Source organism: Anabrus simplex, chromosome X, assembly GCF_040414725.1.
Source record: "Anabrus simplex isolate iqAnaSimp1 chromosome X, ASM4041472v1, whole genome shotgun sequence".
In the NCBI taxonomy this organism is placed as follows: domain Eukaryota; kingdom Metazoa; phylum Arthropoda; class Insecta; order Orthoptera; family Tettigoniidae; genus Anabrus; species Anabrus simplex.
Genome location: NC_090279.1, coordinates 182,839,085 through 182,864,763, shown reverse-complemented (window position 1 = coordinate 182,864,763; position 25,679 = coordinate 182,839,085). Strand labels below are relative to the sequence as shown.

Sequence of the window (25,679 nt, the reverse complement as noted above, 5' to 3'; positions counted from 1 at the left end):
ATACGCGGCAGTTTCACAGGCCCTGAGTCACTTTCATCCTTCCCACGCACTGAGTCCTACACTCCAAATTCCTTACAGATTTGTCTGGAAAGCGATTCGTTAGATGCAAAGAAGTTAATCATGATCGATTTGAGATTCATTTATTGAAAGGGAAATTTAACACCAGTTTTTTGTCTGCCTTTTCGAAGTCAAGGAATTTTCCGACCATATCTAAGACATGGAATAGTTTTGAAGGTTTTGCTGTTGTTATTACCTTCTTTAAATCTTCCAACACACGGACCCTTCACTGTTTCTGGTTTGATGTTTCTTTTTTTTCTAAAAGACTGAGATGTACAATATTTCCATTTGTAAAGGTACAAGAGTTCCCGTTATTTACCTTTATATTCACTGTTCTTCTCAGAGCTAGATACAGAATGATACAACAAAAACGGGGCTGGCACAAGGTTCCATTAGCTTTGCGAGAAGTGCCGGTACATACAGCCAAGACTATATTTTACTATTTGGAAGGACAAAGGCGCATAGACTCAATAGGTGGCTCTTGGAATTGGCATACAGCTTACTTTGCCAGGAGGAACACTTTTAGGTTCAATGTTGGCACTTAACTCTATTAGCTTTCCCAAACTACAATTGTAAAATTTATACCGAGTCGGAGTCGAAGCAGGGCTGCCTTTCTGAGTTCATTTTGATGGATTCGATCCCAGCTCAGATTGGTATTTGAAGGTATTAAAATACGTCATCGTCTTGTCCGTAGATTTACCATCATATAAAAGAACTCCTGCAGGACAATATTCCAACACCCCATCATGAATGAATCGTGAATGTGGGCAGAGGGACATAAAACGTTTATTATTTATTATTATTATTATTATTATTATTATTATTATTATTATTATTATTATTATTATTATTATTATTAGCCTCCGTGGCTCAGACGGCAGCGCCTCGGCCTCTCACCGCTGGATACCGTGGTTCAAACCTCGGTCACTCCATGTGAGATTTGTGCTGGACAAAGCGGAGGCGGGACAGGTTTTTCTCCGGGTACTCCGGGTTTCCCTGTCATCTTTCATTCCAGCAACACTCTCCATTATCATTTCATAGCATCTATCAGTCATTAATAAATCACTTTGGGAGTGGTGATCCCATCGTACTAATAGCCAATATATGATTCATTCAATACATCCCTGACCAGGTCAAAGACTGGAAAACAGGTTGTAGATTATTATTATTATTATTATTATTATTATTATTATTATTATTATTATTATTATTATTATTATTATTATTATTCCACAATTTGCGTCGCACCGACACAGACAGGTTTTATGACGACGAAGGGATAGGAAAGGTCTAGGACTGAGAAGGAAGCGGCCTGGCCTGAATTAAGGTACAGCCCCAGCATCTGCCTGGTGTGAAAATGATAAACCACGGCAAAACCATCTTCAAGGTTGCCGATAGTGGGGTTCGAACCCACTATCTTCTGGATGCAAGCTCAAAGCCGCGCGCCCCTAACCGTACGGCCAACTCGCCCGGTATTTGATGATATTAGGTACCGTCCTCCGGGGTCACAGTTCGATTGCCGATGCTGCCAGAAATTTCAGAACAGTAGGAGGGCTGGTATGTACATGCAGCTCACCTCAATCGGTGATGTGCCTGAAAAGACTACCACCACCCAGGTTTAGGACACGAATTCATTGTCCGGTTCTATGGCTAATTCGTACTATGCGTCCGGGGATCGATTCCGACAGGATTGGGGAGTTTAATCTTCATTGGTTGATCCCTCCTGCTCATAGACTGGGTGTGTGTGCCGTCTTCGACATTAGATATCAACCTACGTAGGTTTCCATCTTCACAGTCAGACAGGTCGCCCATGGGCGTCAAGTCGATAAACCTGTACCTAGGACAAAGGTGCCAACGGCCGTATCCCGTGAGATCTCCGAAGTTAGGCAACATTGGTCGTGGTCAAGATTTGGATAGGTTGCCACGCGCTGATGGTGGGCGGTAAGGGAATGGAGGTGCGGAAAGGAACTGGCCACCCTACCGTACGTAAACTCCAGCTCAGGCACACCTCTGCGGAGGTTCGGACCTGCCTTCGGGCAGAATACACCCTTACCTTAGGACAAAGGTAGCACGGCCACTCTCTCACTTACAACAGAGTTTACGGATAGAAGAAGCTTGAACCTTCCACCCCTCCAAAGGTCTTCATGCCCTGTACGGAGATGACTTTGCTTTGCTTTACCTCTACTGCGCATTCTGTTTCTCGATTACGTTTTATGTCTAATTGGAATATTGAATGATTTCCAAGTGATAAACGGATGTTAACACAAACTCTGTCATCTGGCATCACTTTCGAATTGCTCTACAGCAGGGGTGGCCACAACGAGGCTCGCGAGCCGCATGCGGCTCTTGACACCCAGTTGTTGCTAGATTTGTCTTTTTTGTACAGATGTAGTCAGCATTTTAAAACGCTGAACATATATTTACAAGCAAGAGAAAAACTTATTCCTGACTTGGCCCAGACTGTACTTAGTTTTCATAGCAAGTTAAAGCTTTTTTGGAAAAGACCTTCAGACTAAAACATTTGCTCACTTCAAGTGTTTGAAGAAAATTACTGAAAGCCTTCCTGGCGTTCAAGTGGAAACTGGAGATTACATGAGTTATATCTCTGGTCTTGCTGAAAAAATAAATGTCAGATTTAATTATTTGACATCACTTAAACCTTTATTTACATAACTGGAAAATCATTTTGCTGTTGATGTTGTGGGCGATGGCTGTCCTGTTTCATAACCAATAACAAAGGATACAGCAGCTGTAGAGTTGGAGCTACTAGAAATGCAAGAGGACAAAGGACTAAAAGGACTCAAACGAAGTGGCGTTTCTAACATAGAATTTTGGAAAAATGTTCCAGAACAAAAATACCCACTAAAAAGATGTGAAGATCAAGAAGTTCTAAAAGTAGAAACAATATCTTTATTAGGTTAATGCCGTCTCAAGAAGGGCTCAAGCATCTTTAAACTTGAACCAACATTAACCTAATAAAGATATTATTTCTACTTTTTTAGAACATTTTGATTTCACATCCATTTTTTAAATTTTGAGAATCAGAACTCAATGAAACTTTTACCACGTAATAATTGTTCCTATGACACAAAATATTTTAATATTAACTTTTTTTTTTAACTGAGTCCATATATGATAGACTGAGTCGTTTTGACTCTTAAAAATACCGAGCTCGATAGCTGCAGTCGCTTAAGTGCGGCCAGTAACCAGTATTCGGGAGATAGTAGGTTCGAACCCCAGTGTCGGCAGCCCTGAAAATGGTTTTCCGTGGTTTCCCATTTTCACACCAGGCAAATGCTGGGGCTGTACCTTAATTAAGGCCACGGCCGCTTCCTTCCCACTCCTAGCCCTTCCCTGTTCCATCGTCGCCATAAGACCTATCTGTGTCGGTGCGACGTAAAGCAACTAGCAAAAAAACTCTTAAAAATGTATGGATAAGTAATTGTTTTAGTGTTACCAAGAGTAGCATGTGTTTTATTATAATTAGGCTGAAGATGTCTCACATGGAAGAGACGAAACATGTCCCTTTTCAAATAAAATAAAATAAAATAAAAAGAAATAATGTTGTATAGTATTGTAAAGGTGGAATTACCCAATCAATAAGACCTTCTATCTTGTCCCACTTCTTATTCACTATGAGACACTTCAATATGTACAGTCCTTCTGGTTTTACCACTCTGGAATAATGCCTGATTTTGGCCTCGTAGGATATCTTCCTTTTATTATATCCGTTCTGTATTAGTATGTAAACAAATTCTAGTTTCTGTTTCCTTGTTCGCCTCTAGAACCAGTTCAATTTAATGTCATTTTTCTGTTTTTGTAATTTTTCCGTGCTTTGCATACTAGCACATTTTTTTTCTGGTACTTATACTCCATGTATTTGTTCTTTCCATGGAAGAATTTTAAACCCGTTTCTTTAGCAGTCTCATGCAGTTTCTCCAAGCCTGCACCTTCCTTTCCGGTTGCATCCTAGTTCAAGCGCAACGCTTTTAAGATGAACGCTACTCTTTTGTTTTTGTTTTCCTCTGTAAAATACTTACTTTCTCCTCAGGAAGCCGTGGCCAAAGCGAAACAAGAAGCAAAAAGCCGAGGTCGTTATCATGAAACCAAAGCGAAGCCTGGTAAACTGTACGCCAAGAAATGTGACCTCGCTAAGGAAGAAGACATCCTGGCTGTCTTCAAGTGGATAAAGGAAACATTGGGTGGTGTCGATATTCTGATCAACAACGCTGCAATTGCGAAGGAATCCGGTCTTACAGGTAATTATGACTAAAACTACTGTATCCGTGACAATCTTCATCTGGTTAAACCATTAAAGTCCAATTTATATTGCTATATTATTTCTAATGGGGGCTGCCTGGTTTTGGCGTGAAAGTGTATTCGGTATTGAGGGATGGTCATGAGTGAGAGACATACATAAGTCCCTTTCATCGAAGAGACCTTACCTTATCATACTCTAGAGGGGTGATTATTTCATTCGTGAGAGTTTTACAGGCTCTGAGTCAGTTATCTCCTGTGCAACTCCATGGCTAAATGGTTAGCGTGCTGCCTGTTGTTTCAGTGGGTACCGGGTTCGATTCCCGGCCGGGTCAAAGATTTTAACCTTAAATGGTTAATTCCCTTGGCTCATCCCTGAAACTCACACAACCCCCTGTGGGTGGGGGACGCAGACGAAGAATACACCCACGGTATCCCCTGCCTGTCGTAAGAGGCGACTAAAAGGGGCGACCAAGGGATGATTGTCCTGCAACCATGAAACTACTTGTGATTAGTACCACCACGCGAAGAACATCATGGGTCGCTTTTACTTGCGCGTAGTACCACTATATTAGGTACCAAATAGGTTTGTGATTAGTAGCAAACAGGAGCACTGTGCGGTCGGCTTTTGCAGTACCTGTGATTAGTACCATCATATGAGCAGGACCGTGGGATGGTAGCTACCATGGTTCTGCCTTGTCTATGATTAGTACCCACTATATGAAGAACACCACGGGATAGGGGGAGGTCCCTGTGGTTAGTACTCTTATGTGCTGAACACCATAGGGTTGCGTTGCGTGTAAATGGCGCCGCAATGTGAGAAAAACCATAGGTCTGTAGTATATGTCGAATTTCATAACCTGTGAGTAGTACCATAATGTGTGGAGTACCGCGAGTCTCTGCTACTTTTGATTAGTACCGCAGCATGACAAATACCATGGTTCTAGATTCCTAGTGATAAGTATCGTTATGAGGGGCCGATGACTTGGATTCTGGATCCCCTTTACACTGCAAGCATCATCGATTCAATGTTATGCTATACCAGCAGTCCCTTGGTCAGTAATCATATTGTTTTACGTCAGAATCTGTGACTGTAAGGCATTGCGGGTCGCATCCACTGATTGTTTTAAATTCATCTCCATCCATTCATTCTTCGTCCTCACGTTTTGAATTCTGGTCAGTGGAGAATTTTGGACTTTTAGTTTGTACTTCCATTTCGTCTCATTTCGTACAATTAGGGGCCAATGACCTCGATGTTAGGCCCCTTTAAACAGCAAGCATCATCATCATCATCATCATCATCATCACCATCATCATCGAAACTCATACACCACACATAACACCACAATAACACGCAGTTACCTACACATGGCAGATGTCGCCCACCCTCATCGGAGAGTCTGCCTGACAAGGGCTGCACTCGGCTAGAAATAGCCGCATGAAATTATATTTTGATGCACTAAATCCTACGCTTGTCCACTCCCCATTCCATATAGATGTCTGTCAAGAACGATTCGTTAGATGCAAAGAAATTAATCATTGTAAATTTGAGTTTCGTTTATTAGAAGTCATGTCTATGATCTTTCGATTTTTCCAAAGGGAGATTTGACAAATTTTTTCCCATTGAACTGGCAAAACTGTATATTGAATGTTCTTTCAGGGAGTTACACCAGCGCCAAGTAATCTCGTAACTGCTTGTGTGTGTTCTGTGTAAAATATAATCCAAAATTACCGCAAGCAAAACATAATTTTCTCACTGAAGTTTACCCCTTTTCATAGAAAAGTGTTAGTGCAGTGGAGCCTCAATGTCTCGAATTACCACGGGAGATAAATTTTATTTCGTGTAATCGAAATTTCGTGATATAGTGAATACTGTTTTTGAGCAAGTATAACATATAATTCAATCATGTGTATCTATGGGCTTCTATTGAATACATTTTTTTGATTCGTTGCGCCCAACTGTGGAGCGCGTTTGAACTAATTTTGCACAATGTTTCTTCTTTTCTTCCCAATATCTCTTCATTTTTTTACTGTGTTCCTTTCTGCATGTTTCTGTCCAGCCTGTAATTTTTTTCTTGTTGGTTTCTCTGCAAATTTATGTTTGTTTACTAAGCTTCTAAATTTCATCCTATCTTGAATGATTTCGTCCTCAATTCGACAATCAACCATTAATCACCAAATGTGGAATAATTTCCCAAGTAGACAAATTCAAGTATCTAGGTGAAATTATTCAGCCAGCAGGATTAAATCAGGAAGCTAACATAGAAAAAACTGCTAAACTGCAAAGGGCTTACAAAATCACATGGAACAGATACAACAAAAGATGTATATCAAAAAATGCAAAATTACGACACTACAATACAGTCATCAAACCAGAGGCACTTTATGCATCTGAAACACTGATCATTGGCGGCAGGTCACAAATGAAAAGCATTGAGAAACAAGAGAGGAAAATTCTCAGAAAAATCCTAGGACCAAAGTTCGAAAATGGAATTTGGATGATAAAGAAACCACACGAAATTTTTCAATTCACAGAAAAAATCACAGATACCATCAGAAAGAGACGACTATAATTCTACGGACACCTACACAGAATGGATAACAACAGGATGACAAAGAAAATTCTAAATCTAGCTCTAACCCTGAAAATCCGCAACAATTGCTTAGCAGAAATTCATGAACATCTACTGAATACATTATTTTCAACAGTATTTAAAAATATATACAAACTCTATTTTACGGCATCACTTTAATTATAACCCTTATTATAGTAAGTTTTTAGAAGACAGGGTACAGTACATACAGTAGTGAAACAGACATAACTCCGTTAACACCTTTGGAAAAAAAATCCGTTCGTCTCTTCTGTTTGTTACTGTTAAACTTTCCTTCCTTCACGTCAATTCCACGCAATCGTTATTCGTAAATGGAGCTTGTCATCCGCAACTTCAGGGGTTGCTTTCGTACGTGACAACTAATTAATTCACGCCCGAGAAACAGCGAGGCTTCGCCGATTTTCCGATCATTAGAAGTTTTAATTTTTTGGTTCCGTGATCCTTTCTTTACTTGTTAACTGTTCCTCTCTTATTCTTATCCTTAATCTGGTTACCCTCCAGGTTCGGTTTTTCCCTCGGACTCAGCGAGGGATCCCACCTCTACCGCCTCAAGGGTAGTGTCCTGGAGCTTTAGACATTGGGTCGGGAATACAACTGGGGAGAATGACCAGTACCTCGCCCAGGCGGCCTCACCTGCTATGCTGATCAGGGGCCTGGTGGAGGGATGGGAAGTCTGGAAGGGATAGACAAGGAAGAGGGAAGGAAGCGGCCGTGGCCTTATGTTAGGTACCATCCCGGCATTCGCCTGGAGGAGAAGTGGGAAACCACGGAAAACCACTTCCGGGATGGCTGAGGTGGGAATCGAACCCACCTCTACTCAGTTGACCTCCCGAGGCTGAGTGAACCCCGTTCCATACCACTTTTCAAATTTCGTGGCAGAGCCGGGAATCGAACCCGGGCCTCCGGGGGTGGCAGTTAATCACGCTAACCACTACACCACAGAGGCGGACGTGTAACCAAATTTCGAGTAATATAGAACAATAGGACAAACGGCCGGGAAATTTAAGTTACTTCGAGATACTGCAAAATTCGAGTGATGGAGGTTCGAGATATCGAGGTTCGACTGTATAATTATGATTACAGTTTTATTTTTTTCAATGTTATTTTGGTTTAAGTTATGTTTATAATGTTACACAACAAATTTAAAGCTCGTTTTATATTCAATAATAAAGCCTACTGTACAATTTTCTGTGGATTATTACTAAATACTGACATACAATAGATATTGACACTCTTAAAGCGCTGCATACTCTTCCATTCATTGCCTACCGAGCTCGATAGCTGCAGTCGCTGAAGTGCGGCCATTATCCAGTAATCGAGCGATAGTGGGTTCGAATCCCACTGTCGGCAGCCCTGAAGATGGTTTTCCGTGGTTTCCCATTTTCACACCAGGAAAATTCTGGGGCTGCACCTTAATTAATGCCACGGCCACTTCCTTCCCATTCCTAGGCCTTTCCCATCCTATCGTCGCCATAAGACGTATCTGTGTCGATGTGACGTAAAGCAAAAAAAAAAAAAAAAGCATCATTCATTGCCGAAACAACTGTTGTCATTTCAGCACTTTAAAATATGACAACTCTACCTACAACATACACGATTAACTATTGAATAGATTACTTACAATATTGATGTATATTTGTGGTTTCGAAAGTGACATGTGCACACAAGAAACACATAAAGTATATGGACTTTGGTTTATAAATCTCTGAAATGGTTTCATTCTCACTCGGCGCAGAATACAGACAGACAGACAGACAGACAGACAGACAGACAGACAGACAGACAGACAGACAGACAGACAGACAGACAGACAGACAGACAGACAGACAGACAGACAGACAGACAGACAGACAGACAGACAGACAGACAGACAGACAGACATGACGGAAAATTAAAAAAAATGCATTTCCTTGTTACTGTGGACACGACAGGTACAGAAATACCATAATTTTTAAATTCTGAGCAACGTACAGACAAAACTCTTATTTTATGTATATAGATTAACATAAATCGAACACAATCAATCAATCAATCAATCAATCAATCAATCAATCAATCAATCAATCAATCAATCAATCAATCAATCAATCAATCAATCAATCAATCAATCAATCAATCAATCAATCAATCAATCAATCAATCAATCAATCAATCAATCAATCAATCAATCAATCAATCAATCAATCAATCAATCAATCAATCAATCAATCAATCAATCAATCAATCAATCAATCAATCAATCAATCAATCAATCAATCAATCAATCAATCAATCAATCAATCCTGATCTGCATTTAGAGCAGTCGCCCAGGTGGCAGATTCGCTATCTGTTGCTTTCCTAGCCTTTTCCTAAATGATTTCAAAGAAACTGGAAATTTATTGAACGTCTCCCTTGGTAAGTTATTCCAATCCCTAACTCCCCTTCCTATAAATGAATATTTGCCCCAGTTTGTCTTCTTGAATTCCAACTTTATCTTCATATTGTGATCTTTCCTACTTTTATAAAAGCCATTCAAACTTATTCGTCTACTAATGTCATTCCACGCCATCTCTCCGCTGACAGCTCGGAACATACCACTTAGTCGAGCAGCTCTTCTTCTTTCTCTCAATTCTTCCCAACCCAAACATTGCAACATTTTTGTAACGCTACTCTTTTGTCGGAAATCACCCAGAACAAATCGAGCTGCTTTTCTTTGGATTTTTTCCAGTTCTTGAATCAGGTAATCCTGGTGAGGGTCCCATACACTGGAACCATACTCTAGTTGGGGTCTTACCAGAGACTTATATGCACTCTCCTTTACATCCTTACTAGAACCCCTAAACACCCTCATAACCATGTGCAGAGATCTGTACCCTTTATTTACAATCCCATTTATATGATTACCCCAATGGAGATCTTTCCTTATATTAACACCTAGATACTTACAATGATCCCCAAAAGGAACTTTCACCCCATCAACACAATATACGTCCTTTTGAACAAAACAACAAAAATGAACAGACGAAACGGAGATAAGGACAATACCTTTCACGATATAAGCGTAATCACTTCCTTAAAACCTTGCCAATTAACATACGTCTATGATTTAAATTCAGTGAAGTTTGTTAGATAATGGTAACTTACTTATTAAATATAAAAAAGCAAATATTATGTGGATAATAACTTTTATTCAATATAACGTGCAATGTGGGTAATAACTCGGTGTAGTACAAACCAAATCATTCCTATACATGTCAACACAAAAAGAAAAATGCCATATTACAGAAAGTAACACATATGTGATTTCATGTTAATGTGCATGTTGAATTTGAATTTACAGAAAATAATGTATGCCGAGTAGGCTAATTTATCTCTGAATACATATAGTTGTCACATTTTATGCCTTATCTGAAAACTGCAGACAGTATCACATGTAACTATAATTGGTCTTGGTCTAGATGCAGACCTAAAATGAATGTAACTTTTCTATTACTATTGATTTCTTTCACACAATATACTTTAAATTGGTTGAGCGCCAGTTGCTGTAATAAGCAACGAAATTCGGAGAGCACGCCTCTTATCTCAATTATTCTCAAGGCGTGAGGTGATACAGGCAGTATACAGGAATATGGATCAGAACAATTGTAGATTACGGTTGCATTTCCACAATTGAGGATTGTACTTGGAAATAGAAACACTTCTTCTTCTTCTTCCTCCGAATTTGGCCAACTGTGGACCGCATAGAACTTAAGGCTTGTTGGCCTTTCTTCTCTTCTCTTCCCAGAACCTTTTCATTCTCTCGCTTCGTATTTTTCTCTCCTCCTCACAGATTATCCGGTTGGGCTTCTTTTTAGGTGGTTTGTCCTCAAAAAATTTGATTTTGTTGATTATGTTTCTAAACTCTTTCCTTTTATTGATCACCTCTAGTGTAATTCCTACTTCTTCTGCATCTCTTTTGACCTCTTCTACCCACTTAATGGTGGCCTTCAATCCTACAATGTACTTAAAGATCTTTTTGGTCAGTCTGCTTTCATCCATTCTTACTAGATGTCCGTAGAAGTTCAACCTTCGCTTCCTCATTGTGTCTGAGATCTTTTCCGTATGTTTATAAAGATCCTTGTTTTTCCTTTTTTTCCAGGTTCCATCAGTAGTTTTCTGGGGTCCCAGAATCTTCCTTAGGATCTTCCTTTCTTATTATTATTAAAAGAAAACTGAATTTATGACTATGCTTTACGTCACCATGAACTGGCATTGCCGTACTTAACACTAAAATATACCCTGCGAGTTTTGTTGTTACATATACAGAAAATTTTATCTAAATAAAGGAAGCTATTGGCATGAACTTGAATTGAACTATGATATCGCCGCTGATTACATTCTTCTTCATGTTATTTATGCATAACGTGTCTGCACACACCACTGTTGAACTTGAACCTAAAAGTTTTGGAAAAACATTGGGTTGAAGTCGCAAGCTGTTGTCTTATCTTCTTATGTAACCTGGATTTAACCTACATTCCCTGTCCGAGTGTAGTAAGCTCCAATGCGGTTACGTCGTCCACTAATATTTATTGTTAGAAATAGGAAAACTTTACTGAAAGAACCTGTAATATCCAGGCACACGCACGCCCTGTTAACTAATATAGAGACAGTTGAAATAAATACAACAGTTCTATGCGATGTTAAACGTGTCTACGTTAGATTCAATTCTCGAACAAAGTTCGCGAATTGCATAGTGGAATTCAATAAATAATTCGAAGTACCATGACGACTATTAACTGCATATATCGGTTACATTCGATATATATTTATATTTCCTATACCTCTACCGACCACGGCAGTAAATCTCTGGTAAATCTACTGAAATAAACTTACATTGCTAAGTTCTACCCCGCAATTAGATGTTGCTGCTTGACTATTAGCCCAGTACGAGTGTCTACTCAGATCAGACCACCACTCTTACACCTCTTCGATGATTCTTAGACCTCTCCAAACACCTCTCTTAGAACTGACCACCGCTCTTACTCGACTTATATAAACTCGTGATGACCACTCATCTCCCTACTATCTGGTCATCCCTTCCACATCGACACATGATAGTTTGCGAATAGGGACACACTATCGAAACCACGTGGCCACGCACTATACCAAAGTAGTCATGTGTCTTAATAGCTTCCCCACGTGTCCAAACGATGACTACAAAGATGTGTCAGCGGAAAATTTACTTGCCTAATATAGCCTCGTTTTAAACATAGCCTCGGTTGCAAAATATCATGCCAGCTCACCTGCCCACAGTTACAAGTCACAGTATGACCATTTCAAATCAACAAATCTCACTTATTTATGTACAGAATTATTGCAAACAAAATTCCCTTATCCTATGATTAAATGACATAATATGCGTGATATCTAATTATATTACGGTCTAAATGATGAAAATCAGAATATAAAATCTAATGAATCTTGTCAATTAATAATAATATTAAAAATAATAATAATAAATGCTGAATGAAATCTGTACCCCTGTTGTACGATCACAATGCCTTATCCCATGACTAATTAAAGTTTATAACCCCAGATCAAATATTTTGTACTTGAAAACCTATTCCATAATTCCTTTAAAACTTAAAAGCAATGCATTTTCGTATACACGTGAAATTTAGAGATCCCTGATTCAGCTATTATGTCACAACAGCGAACAGAACCGCGAGCCTCAAACATCACATTAATGTGAACTCTGCCAACATTTTTCTTTAGTCCGTTTTTGTGCTTTAAAAATCCGCTCCGTTCCTGGATAGTGTGCACGAAAAATCACCTTTGCTGTTCCATATGACCAAATACGTTACAAAGGTAATAGCGAAAACGCTTATTTTTTCCCCGTCGTATTATTGCCAGTTATCAGGCCTATGGTATTATGTTAAAAGATCTGTCCATTTCAATATGGGAATACCTTGGTTGTAATATAGTTAAATAGTTGCAATATCCGCGAATAATATTTTGTATATCCTACATACTGTATAAGTAGGGATATGATTTTGCCTATTTTATTCCTGTATGCGGAAACGTAGGCTTTTAATATATAAATTCGTTTTGGAATCCTTTTAGTAAGATTTTCTTGGTTTTATTGTGTCTATAAATTCCTATTTCAGGGTTCGTGCCAATTTAATACCTTCTGACAGTATTTTCAAGAATCCGACTTTCTTCCAATGCATTATATTCTAGCTGGTGTGGTCGACCGAATTATTTTCTCGTTTCTCAACATCTATTTAACCCACTAACAAATAGCACTTGGATGATTTATTTCCGGATAAACAAGGAACAATTCTACCACGAAGCCATCCACCCCTCCCACTTCCCAAGATGATATGCGAAAACCAACCTACGAACTGTGTTGTGCACACCCATAACCCCTACATCCCTCTCGCTGCAAATTTTTGGACGTTTTGTCCTGAGATCGTGTTGAGATCAACTTTGAAGAAGTTATGAAGGTTGTTGTTTAAAGGGGCCTAACATCTTGGTCCTCGGCTCATTTGAAGAAGTATGCTTGGCAATGCTTAAACATTGGGACTGTGAAAGAAGTTAAGGGAAGTCTTAAGCGAACATCTGGGAAGGTAAAAAAAAGATAGGGGTACTACAACGAAAGCAAGGGTGGAAGGAGATAGTAAAAGTACCACTTCTTGTGATGTGTTGTTGAGAGCTTCTTCTCACAATACAAAAACATTCTTCTCACAATACAGAAACATTCTTCTCACAATACAAAAACATTCTTCTCACAATACAAAAACATTCTTCTCACAATACAGAAACATTCTTCTCACAATACAAAAACATTCTTCTCACAATACAAAAACATTATTCTCACAATACAGAAACATTCTTCTCACAATACAAAAACATTCTTCTCACAATACAAAACATTATTCTCACAATACAGAAACATTCTTCTCACAATACAGAAACATTCTTCTCACAATACAAAAACATCATTCTCACAATACAGAAACATTCTTCTCACAATACAAAAACATCATTCTCACAATACAGAAACATTCTTCTCACAATACAGAAACATCATTATCACAATACAGATTCTTCTTCTTCTACCAATTTTTATCCAAATCTGTGGAGTTGCGGGTGCGAGCTGTGTCGCACTTGTGGATTTGGCTTTGTTTTACGGCTGGATGTCCTTCCTGACGCCAACCCTATGTGGAGAGATGTAAGTTAATCACTATTACGTGTTTCTGTCATGGTTTTCGGTGTGGTAGTGTGTTGCCTGAATATTAAGAGGAGAGTGATGGGACAAACACAAACGACCAGTCCTCGAGCCAGAAGAATAATTTACAATCATACACTATTGAAATCACCGACTCTACCGGGAATCGAGCCCGGGACCCTCTGAACCGAAGACTTCAACGCTGGCCATTCAGCCAAGGAGTCGGAAACAGAAATATTCTTCATGAAAATAGAAAATGTAAATTCCTTCCATAGTGATAGAGTAGGTAAGGTAAGGGTTATTCTGCCCGAAGGCAGGCCCGAACCTCCGCAGAGGTGTTCCTGAGCCGGAGTTTACGTGCGGTAGGGTGGCCAGTTCCTTTCCGCTCCTCCATTCCCTTACCCCCCACCAACAGCGCGTGGCAACCCATCCAACTCGTGACCACGCCCAATGTTGCTTAACCTCGGAGATCTCTCAGGATCCGGTGTTTCAACACGGATACGGCCGTTGGCAGTCACAGAGTGTGATATGGAATTTATTACAAGCAATTCCTACATGCCTATTCTGCACAATAGTGCCGATTTACGTGCCTATTTTGGCAATTCTTAGTGCCTGTATGTCTGCCTATTTTAACTGCTTCTACTGTCTATACATCCTGATCCTACATATAAGTTATGCTAGGTTGAATAATTAATATGTTCTGATATTATGAACATGAAAATGCGTAGACTTTGTAATTTCTGTGTATATATTGCGCACTGACAGGGGAAATATTGATGACTTTCCTCGTTGGTAAACTTCCCCGCTATATTTCTGTCTGTTTCAATCCAGATGCCCCAACAGAAGATTGGAGGATAGTGCTCGATGTTAACATTCTTGGACTCTCCATATGCACTCGTGAAGCTGTTCAGAATATGAGGGCAAGAGGAGTGGATGATGGACACATCATTCATATCAGCAGGTGAGATTATCATGTAATACATTTATTTAGTGTATTCCCCTCTCTTTGCACTACTTAATTAATTTCTGGTCAATATTTAACTCTTTTTGCATTATCACTTGATGAATCCCAGAGGAGGTTACTCTGACTTAGACGTCAGCAATGTGGCAGCATCTTTGTCACTCAAGACATCTTAGTAGGTTATTATTTATCACTAAAAATACGATCTTACAAGATACTCTTTAATTCCGGTTACATACTTTTTGTTTGGTCAGAGTGAGTTAAAATATTGGTGGTGGTAGTGGTGGTGATTATAGTTTTAAGAGGAAGCACAACTGAGCAACCATCCTCTATTGTCACAAAAAGGTGCGATTGTTTTTTCTCTGCCTAGAGGCGCCACGTAGCTAAATTCGCCACCGAGTTCAGCGCGTATGTCTGATCTATAAGACCGCAGCGAAAACTGCACCTCGATGCACTGGCAATCTGTTAACGTGTTCTGATCTATAATACCGTAGCGAAAATTGCCCATTGTTGCATACAACATGTTAACGTGTTCTGATCTATGCCCATTGTTGCACTGCCAACCTGCTGACGTGTTCTGATCTATAAGACCGCAGCGAGAAATGTCCATTGTTGCACTGGCAACCTGTTAACGTGTTATGATCTATAAGACCGCAGCGAGAAATGTCCATTGTTGCACTGGCAACCTGTTAACGTGTTATGATCTATAAGACCGCAGCGAAAATAGCCCATTGTTGCATTACAACCTGTTAACGTGTTCTGATCTATAATACCGTAGCGAAAATTTCCCATTGTTGCATTACAACCTGTTAACGTGTTCTGATCTATAAGACCGCAGCGAAAATTGCCCATTGTTGCATTACAACCTGTTAACGTGTTCTGATCTATAAGACCGTAGCGAAAATTGCCCATTGTTGCATTACAACCTGTTGACGTGTTCTGATCTATAAGACCGCAGCGAGAAATGTCCATTGTTGCACTGGCAACCTGCTAACGTGTTATGATCTATAATACCGTAGCGAAAATTGCCCATTGTTGCATTACAACCTGTTAACGTGTTCTGATCTATAAGACCGCAGCGAAAATTGCCCATTGTTGCATTACAACATGTTAACGTGTTCTGATCTATAAGACCGCAGCGAGATATGTCCATTGTTGCACTGGCAACCTGCTAACGTGTTATGATCTATAATACCGTAGCGAAAATTGCCCATTGTTGCATTACAACATGTTAACGTGTTCTGATCTATAATACCGTAGAGAAAATTGCCCATTGTTGCATTACAACATGTTAACGTGTTCTGATCTATAATACCGTAGCGAAAATTGCCCATTGTTGCTTTACAACATGTTAACGTGTTCTGATCTATAATACCGTAGCGAAAATTGCCCATTGTTGCATTACAACCTGTTAACGTGTTCTGATCTATAATACCGTAGCGAAAATTGCCCATTGTTGCATTACAACCTGTTAACGTGTTCTGATCTATAAGACCGCAGCGAAAACTGTCCATTGTTGCACTGGCAACCTGTTAACGTGTTCTGATCTATAATACCGTAGCGAAAATTGCCCATTGTTGCATTACAACCTGTTAACGTGTTATGATCTATAAGACCGCAGCGAAAATTGCCCATTGTTGCATTACAACCTGTTAACGTGTTCTGATCTATAAGACCGCAGCGAAAACTGTCCATTGTTGCACTGACAACCTATTAACGTGTTCTGATCTATTCCCATTGTTGCACTGACAACCTGCTGACGTGTTCTGATCTGTGCCCATTGTTGCACTGGCAAACTGTTAATATGTTCTGATGTATAAGACCGCAGCAAAAGTTGCCCAGTGTTGCACTGGCCCGTTAACGTGTTTTGCCGTGGAACTTAAGCACACTTCCTGACAATTTTTCTGGTCAAAGCATCGACTTTGCACAAGAAGGTGGTGATGGTGAGTATTGTTCCAAGTGCAAACAACTGGGCAACCATCCCTTATTGACACTAATCAGAGGGAAATGGGAAGAAGTCTGACACTTAGAATTAAGGTAAACCTATAAGCAAAGTTAACGTGTTAACGTGGAAGTGAAACATGGACGATAACTAGCTCAGAAAGAAAGAGAATAGAAGCCTTTGAAATGTGGTGTTACTGAAGAATGCTGAAGGTGAGATGGATAGATCGAATCACGAATGAAGAGATACTGAATCGAATTGGTGAGAGGAGATCGATTTGGCTAAATTTGACGAAAAGAAGAGATAGAATGATAGGACACATCTTAAGACACCCAGGACTTGTGCAGTTGGTTTTTGAAGGAAGTGTAGGTGGTAAGAACAGTAGGGGTAGACCAAGGTTTGAATATAACAAGCAGATTAGAGCAGATGTAGGATGCAGTAGTTACGTAGAGATGAAAAGGTTAGCACAGGATAGGATGGCATGGAGAGCTGCATAAAACCAGTCTATGGACTGATGACTCAAACAAAAACATAAGCAAAGTAAAGTGAAGGGGGCGTGAAAATGAAAGACTCCCTAGGCCTCACAACCTAAATGGTTAGCGCGCTGGCCTTTGGTCCACAGGGTCCCAAGTTCGATTCCCGGACAGAGCGGGAATTTTAACCTTCATTGGTTTATCCCGATGACTAGAGGGTTGGGTGTGTGCCGTCTTCGGCATTAGAATTGATCATAGGTAGGGCCTCAATCTCAGAGACGCGCATGACACGTATAAGGGATCAACTCGAAAGACTTCCATCAGCCCTCTCCGGAGGTCATACGCCATTATTACATATACCACCCCTACTCACAGCGGGATTTGTACAAGAATTGAAAAGGAATCATGCCACATTGTATTCGTTTCGATGTAACAATTCAAGACGAATTTTGCTACAATGTTTCCTTTACCATTGCAATGAAGGCGATGCCTCTACTTAGACGTGTATATGACTGACCAGGTCCTGAGCTGTTACTACAAATCTAAGACCTGCATTTAGGACACTCGCCCTGGTGGCTGAGTCCCTATCTGGTGTTTACCCAGTCTTTTAATAATTACAAAGAATTTGAAAATTTATCAAAACATCTCCCTTGGTAAGTTATTCCAAACCCCAACTCCTCTTTCTATAAACGAATATTTGCTCCAATTTGTCCTCTTGAATTCTAACTTTATTTTCATATTGTGATCGTTCCTACTTTTAAAAACACGACACTGACTTATTCGTCTTCCACGCCAACGCCATATCTCCGCTGACAGCTCGGAACATCCCACTTAGTCGAGCAGCTCGTCTCCTTTCTCCCAAGTCTACCCAGACAAAACTTTGCAACAATTTCGTAACGCTACTCTTTTGTCGAAAATCACCCATTCTTTTCAGTTATCGAATCAAGTAATCCTGGTGAGCGTCCTATACTCTGGAACCATACACTAATTGGGGTATTACCAGAGAATTATATGCCCTCTCCTTTACACCCTTGGCGTCTCCGAAAACCGTAAAAGAGTAGTTAGTGGGACGTAAAACAAATAACATTATTATTATTTACACCCTTACTACAAACCATAAATACACAATGTGCAGAGATCTGTACCGTTTATTTACAATCCCATTTATGTGATTACCCATATGAAAATGTTTCCTTGTATTAACACCTAGGTACTTAGAGAGACCCCAGAAGAAACTTTCACCCCGTAAATGGAGTAATTAAAACTGAGAGGACTTTTACTGTTAGTGAAACTCATATCCTGACTTTTAACCCCGTTTATCATCACACCATTGCCGGCTGTCCAACTCACAACACTGTCGATGTCTGTTTTTCTTTCAGTTGCATACAATCTTGCAACTTATGTATTACTCTGGGTAGAGTATAACATCATTTGCAAAAAGCCTTATCTCTGATTCCAGTTCTTTACGCATATCATTTATATATATACCTCGGATATTTAGGTGCTGATAGGTTAGAATGCAAAGCAACTTGGTTTGTAGGAAGTGTGATGCAACCCGTTGTACCACAATGTAGGAAGAGTAGCATAAATTCAAGGAGTTCTAGAGGCTGTACCCCTAATATCTATGCAAATCTCATAGCGTAATCGTTGTACAGTGTAGGGTATACTTGTTACTGGCTTAAGTAAGTTTGCATTCTAACCTATCAGCACCTAATAATCCGGACTCTATTTATATATAATGTAAAGAACATAAAGGTCTAATAATACCGCCTTGAGGAATTCCCCCTTTAATGATTACACGATCAGATAATGCTTTCACGTACTCAAATTCTCTGAGTTTCCATTGATGCTTTCACGGCCCGCACTTATATACATGATGATGTAGGCTTTAGGGCTTATGCCGTGTCAAGAAAATAAGGTGAAATTCTTTACGTTTCGCAGAGAACTGTGCTCAGCGTCATCAGAAGAAAATCTCGACTGTCCACGAGAAAGATTTCTTAAACAATGACATTTTAAAATTAGACCTTCTAATAGAAGTGAAAATGGTGCGTTCATTTGTCACCAGATGGCTCCCCAGGCGTTGCACAGCGCTAGCGTTCGAAGCGGAAGCTGACCGAACCATCAGAATCAGTCTAAGAGGGTCACATAACATGTTTACGTAACATATGACATTGACATGTGTATGACATTGACACATGTTATGGGACCCTCTTAGACTGATTCTGATGGTTCGGCAGCTTCCGCTTCGAACGCTAGCGCTGTGCCACGCCTGGGGAGCCATCTGGTGACGAATGAACGTACCATTTGCACTTCTATTATAATGTCTAATTTCAAAATGTCATTGTTTAAGAAGCCTTCCTCGTGGACAGTCGAGATTTTCTTCTGATGACGCTCTATTCAGTCACTCTTTTTTCTAGTCCAATTTAACTCATTTTTTCCAGTAGTCTCCCATGATTTACCCTATCAAATGTCTTAGATAGGTCAGTCCATTTGTCCTGGTCAGTTTACCTGTAGCGTCGTTACTCTTCATGATGTACTTATGACACCGTAGTTTGTAATGAGTTTTATGTATAAATTCCTCCCCTGAGACATATTTATGCTAATCTTCTTGTATTACAGCGTTAATGGACACAAGGTGGTAAGACACAATAGTGCCATGTATGCGGCTACCAAGCACGCTGTGATGGCTCTCACGGAAGGACTGAGGAAGGACTTCGTGGAACACAAGAGTAACATGAAAATCTCGGTGAGTGTCTTCTTCTTCTTCTCCCAGAACCTCTTCATCGTTTCACTCCTAATCTTCCTTTCTTTCTCAGGTATAACCAATTTAGCTCTACATTTTGGTGGTTTCTCCTGGAATGTTTTGATGCTGTCCACTCGGCTTCTAAATTCTTTTCTGTTGTGAATCATATCCATTGTAAATCCACTTCCTATTTCATCTCCTTTTACCTCTTCGACCCACTTCTTCGAAGTGGTATTCTTGAATATTTTCTTAGCCGTTTCTCATTCATTCTTTCTAGATGCCCATAGACTTTTAGTCTTCGCTTTTGCATGGTGCCAGGGATTTTTTCGGTGTATTTGTAATGATCATCATTTTTTTTATTCGTACACTCCCCATCAGCATTTTTCTGTGGTCCTAAAAGTTTTCTTAACATTCTCCTGTCCTTTTTTTTCTAGATCTTAAAGCTCACCCTTTTTAATTCATTGTCAGGCTCTCCTAAACCGTAGAGACCCTCTGGCTTTACCACTGAGCTGTAGTGTCTAAGTTTCGCCTTGTAAGATATTGCTCTTTTGTTGTATCTGTTCTGGGCTAACCTGTAAGCTAATTCTAGTTTTCTAATTCTTGCCCGATTCGCCTCTTTATCCAATCGGTTAGGTTCTATTCGTTCCCCTAGATATTTAAATTTCTCAATTCTTTTTACAGTCCCATGCTTCACTTCTAAGTGTCTCTTCCCATGATGTCCATATTCCATGTATTCCATTTTCTCATATGAGAGTTTGAGACCCGTTTTCTCAGCAATCTCATGTAGAGTATTCAGCATAATTTGGGCATTTTCTCGGGTGTGAGCCAAGAGGGCGGATCATATGCGAAAGCCAAACACTTAATTTCTAAGTTCTGTCCTTTCCTCCCCTTATTCCTTTCACTAGTGAGTGTCTTGAATGATATTAAGTTTCACTCTTAATAAAATACAAAGTCTTTATTTTGAAGTGGTGCAAGGTAGGCGTGATGCTAGTTGTACCGTGACTTCACCCCGCGCTGCCGCGGTAGCGGAGTAATCAACAGCCTCAGGCCGGTAGCCGAGTGAAGTGATGTGACCTGTAGAATACTTTAGAATGATTTATTTTATTTGTTATTTAGCGTAGACTTTTAGTGCCTGGTGCAGATCTCTCTATCTTTCTACAATAAACCAGGAGAGTAATTTCTCTCATTATTTCAGTGCGTAAGCCCTGGAGTTGTGAAGACTGAATTCCGGGATAACCTTCCCAACTATGCCGTGCAATTTGGTAAGATGCCTGGTCTCTACGCAGAAGATCTTGCTGATGCTGTTCTTTATGCTCTTGGAACACCACCTCATGTACAGGTAGAAATGTTTAACTTTCGAATGGATCTTTTGATTGTAAAATTCTCACACATCATGAACAACGATATTCTGAAGAGGAAATTACATTTATTTATCCAAATTTTCATGCCGTTTGTTTATATCTGAGGCTAATTTAAATTTACTCCTTACGCCATCTATGCATACTCACTGCAGTCTGATTTTCCCCGGAAGTATTTAGGGCAGTCGCCCAGGTGACAGATGCCCTATCTGTTGTTTTCCTAGTCTTTTGTTAAATAATTGCAAAAAATTTAGAAATTTATTGAATAAATTGAATAAATTATTCCAGTCCTTAACCCCTCTTCCTTTAAAGGAATTTGTCCTCTTAAATTACAACTTTATCTTCATTTTGTGATCTTTCCTATTGTAGTTGGGGTCTTACCAGAGACTAATATGCCCTCTGCTGTGCATCCTTTCTTTACTACAACCCCTAATACCCTCATAATCATGTGCAGAGATCTGTACCCTTTATTTACATCCCGTTTATGTGATTACCCCCAATGAAGATGTTTCCTTATATTAAGGTGACACTCCGGAGATAAAAACTGGTATTTCGGTGAAATGTTTTTATGACTGAAATTTAAAGGATTGAGCTTCTTTTTTCTTGTCATGAAGTTATTTCGCTGAATTCAAACAATTTACCACTGTAATACTGCTTTGTTTGCCAATTGTAATTTTACATTTAAATCCCATTTTTCTCCCATAGTATTCTGCCAAATGTAACAAAATTTGTGTGGTATATGTATCTCAGCTATATTAAGAAACCTGCCTATGGAATTTTCGATTGCAGAATTTTTTCAAGAAGTAGGGATTTTTAAGTCCAAAAGTTTAGAACGTAAAGATTACACAAACTTTAGTACGACATATCATAAAGTATGTACAGAAAAATAGATACGTAGTGCTTTCAAAAGAAGTATTATCTACCTAATTACGAATTTGCATTAACATGTTAATTAAATTTCATGAAAAAATGGAGTTAAAAATATCAAAGAATAGTTTGGAAAACTATTGATTGTATATGAAAGAAATGTTCATGATATTTCTACTTTTATGTAGGTGACATTCTCACAAAGTTTCGTGAAAATCTATGCTTTAGGTAAAAATATATTTTTATCTCCGGAGTATCGCCTTAACACCTAGGCACTTACCGTGATTCCCATAAGGAATTTTGACCTTATCGGTGCAGTAATTTAAACTAAAGAGGACTTTTCTGATTAATAGACTGCAATTTGAAGATGGTTGTATAGTTGTACTTCCTCTTAAAACAATAATCACCACCACCACCTGCAATAGCCTAACCTTGATATTTCAGTTCAGTCGAGGATGACCCATTTATACTCGACATTGCTTGTAGGAAACTGAATCTGAATATGAAAAGATGGCTTTCATTTCGTGGTAGGACAAACCGTTACCCATTATTTGTATTTGTATGAGTATATAAGACACGCGTGCGGGGCTGAGTGGCTCAGACGTTTGAGGCGCTGGCCTTCTGACCCCAATTTGGCAGGTTCGATCCTGGCTCAGTCCGGCGGTATTGGAAGGTGCTCAAATACGGTATGTCATCTTCGTGCCGGTAGATTTAGTGACACGTAAAGGAACTCCTGCGGGACTAAATTCCGGTACCTCGTCATCTCCGTAAACCATAATGGTAGTTAGTGGGAAGTAAAGCAAATAACATTACCATTATTATTGTTATTAAGACACGCACAAGTTCAGTAGGCCTACTTTTCTCCATACAAATGACAGCGATTTTGAAATAGTTAAATGTTGAAAAATCGAGATACACACTCTCCCATATAAACTAAGACCGTTCAAGGGGCGTTTTTACTCTCCAGTACGTGAGCTGCAGTTACTGACCTTGCAATAAGCGCGCACGTGTTCGACCTGGCAAGCATCAGTCGCCAGTGTGAATCTCAGCTGTTAACATGGTGAATCAGTTATCATTGCAACACCCTATTTCGGTATTTAGAAGTTATTTTAAGTGCGAGTCGGCTCGACGGGTACACGATGCATTTGTACAGCTATTTCCTGGTGAAGAGCACAAATTCACATACCGGTAATTGTAAATAAATTTGAAACTACTGGCTCAGTGATCGATAAAAAACATGCGAGCACACGAACAGAGGGAAAGCTAGATCAGATTAGTGTGAATCTTGAACGGTCACCGAATAAATCTCTCACAAAATTAGCACAACACGTAGGGGTTTCGGTTTCTTCTGGACACAGAGCTACATAGCTGGTACACATCACACTGTACAGGTTTACATGGGCCCATTGTAACCTGCTGATCCAGCTACAAGAGTGAGATATGTGAGTGGTGTCTCACAGCTTGTGAGTTCTGGTTTCATCTTAATGGTCGTGTGAACAGTCATTTCTCTCGCTATTGGTGTGCAGAAAATTCAGAAGTCCCTCATTACGATAGGAAGACTGGTGTTTAGTGTGCTGTTAGTGCAAGACGAATAACTGGGCCCATCTTTTTCGAGACGACAGTAAATGCAGAGAGGTACCAAAATGACATCTTGATGCCGTTTTCTTCCATCAGTTAACGGAAGAAGAAAAATCGCGTGGGTGGTTTCAACAAGATTCAGTCTCCACTCATACATCAAAAGATTCCCTTCTTTCAAACTCGGAAGTGTTTGCAGACAGAGTGCCCAGTGCTGATCTATTCCCCCCCTCGTGTGATTTTTACTCGTGGGGTAAACTGAAAGAAAACATTACGAATGAAATCAGAAACATTACTGTGGGAGAACTCACTCGAGTCAGTCAGAATGTGGTTACCGGATACAGTCCCTGTATAACCCAGGAAGGAGGACACTTCCAACATATTTTACAAGGTAAGATTTCATGTAAGATTGTATACATGCTTGAAGCAGGGTGGCCGCGCGCGACATAAGTTCGGCTGAGACAGCTGCCTTAGCGCAGAATACAAACACTGTGTGCTCGGTCTTAGTTTATATGGGAGACCTTGTAGATCTGCGGTGTGCATGAACTAAGCATCTTAGATATACTCACATCCAATTTCTTCCCAATTGTCGTACAGTTTTGGCGAGATCCATCACGAAAAGAACCAGACACTGTCTCATTTAGGAGCTATCAAGCAAATAAAATGTGCAAATAATATGTTTCCAGACAAAAATATTGAAGTATAAGATGAGAGTTTCCTCTGAGAATGCCTGCGAAATATCTCATGAAAATCCACCAAGGGGTTGAAAGGTAACGTCACTTCGGATAACAGACAGACGTCATTTCAGTGTCGCAGTCATAGAAAGTTTATTTTAGGAACAGAATTAGCGAAAGTTATTTCTGATATAAAGCAGTTGGTAAGAATGGTAGGAGGATACCCACAACGAGGAGCTAAGGGTTGAGTTATTAATGAACTTGTTAGATGAAGCTGACAGTATAGACAGGTATCGGTGATGGGGTCGTGTAAGGTGAATAAAGGAGGACAGCCGATTAGATCTTGTTTTAATGGTTACAAGAAAAGTTTGTAACTGGACGAGGCCACATTGCTATTTGTAAAGAGAGAATTTAAGAAATGCTTACTTAATTTATTCATGCAGACTGAATTCTGAAAGGCATAATGGTCTATAATGAGTATTTATTTATTTGTTTATTTATTTATTTCTTTATTTATTCTACATTAAGTATGAAAAATTCTTCAGTATTCTCTATTATGATTTCAGATTCACGAGATTCTCATCAAACCTGTTGGAGAAGCCTTTTAAAATTAATTCAATGAGTAATTCCATGAAACATTACGTGCCATCCCATAACCTCACAGAACTTGAGGATACTACATATTACACAATTTTGTTTTGGTGCTTAATTAATATTTGAAATATCATCTTATGTATACATAGAAGTCGTTTCTATTTTGGGATTTTTTAAAAAATAATCGATTACATTTACTTTTGTGTAAAACAAGGGATATGTGATAATTCATCCTTCAAAACGAAGATACATTATATAGCCATTATTTCCAGGATGGTTAAGTTAAAAATGTTTGGACCGAACTCGATAGCTGCAGTCGCTTAAGTGCGGCCAGTATCCAGCAATCGGGAGATAGTGGGTTCGAACCCCACTGTTGG

General features: G+C 39.5%; 1 protein-coding gene across 1 annotated transcript in view; it reads left to right on the top strand.

The window, feature by feature from the left end:
• The window catches only part of LOC136885932 (uncharacterized), a 120,582-nt gene extending 94,903 nt beyond the window's left edge, over positions 1–25,679 (top strand). The window contains exons 8-12 of the mRNA XM_068230947.1: positions 4,109–4,316; positions 14,947–15,076; positions 20,111–20,237; positions 21,430–21,573; positions 25,275–25,679. Coding sequence (XP_068087048.1) covers positions 4,109–4,316; positions 14,947–15,076; positions 20,111–20,237; positions 21,430–21,573; positions 25,275–25,316 — 651 coding nt within the window. The 3' untranslated portion in view covers positions 25,317–25,679. The remainder of the gene's footprint in view (positions 1–4,108; positions 4,317–14,946; positions 15,077–20,110; positions 20,238–21,429; positions 21,574–25,274) is intronic.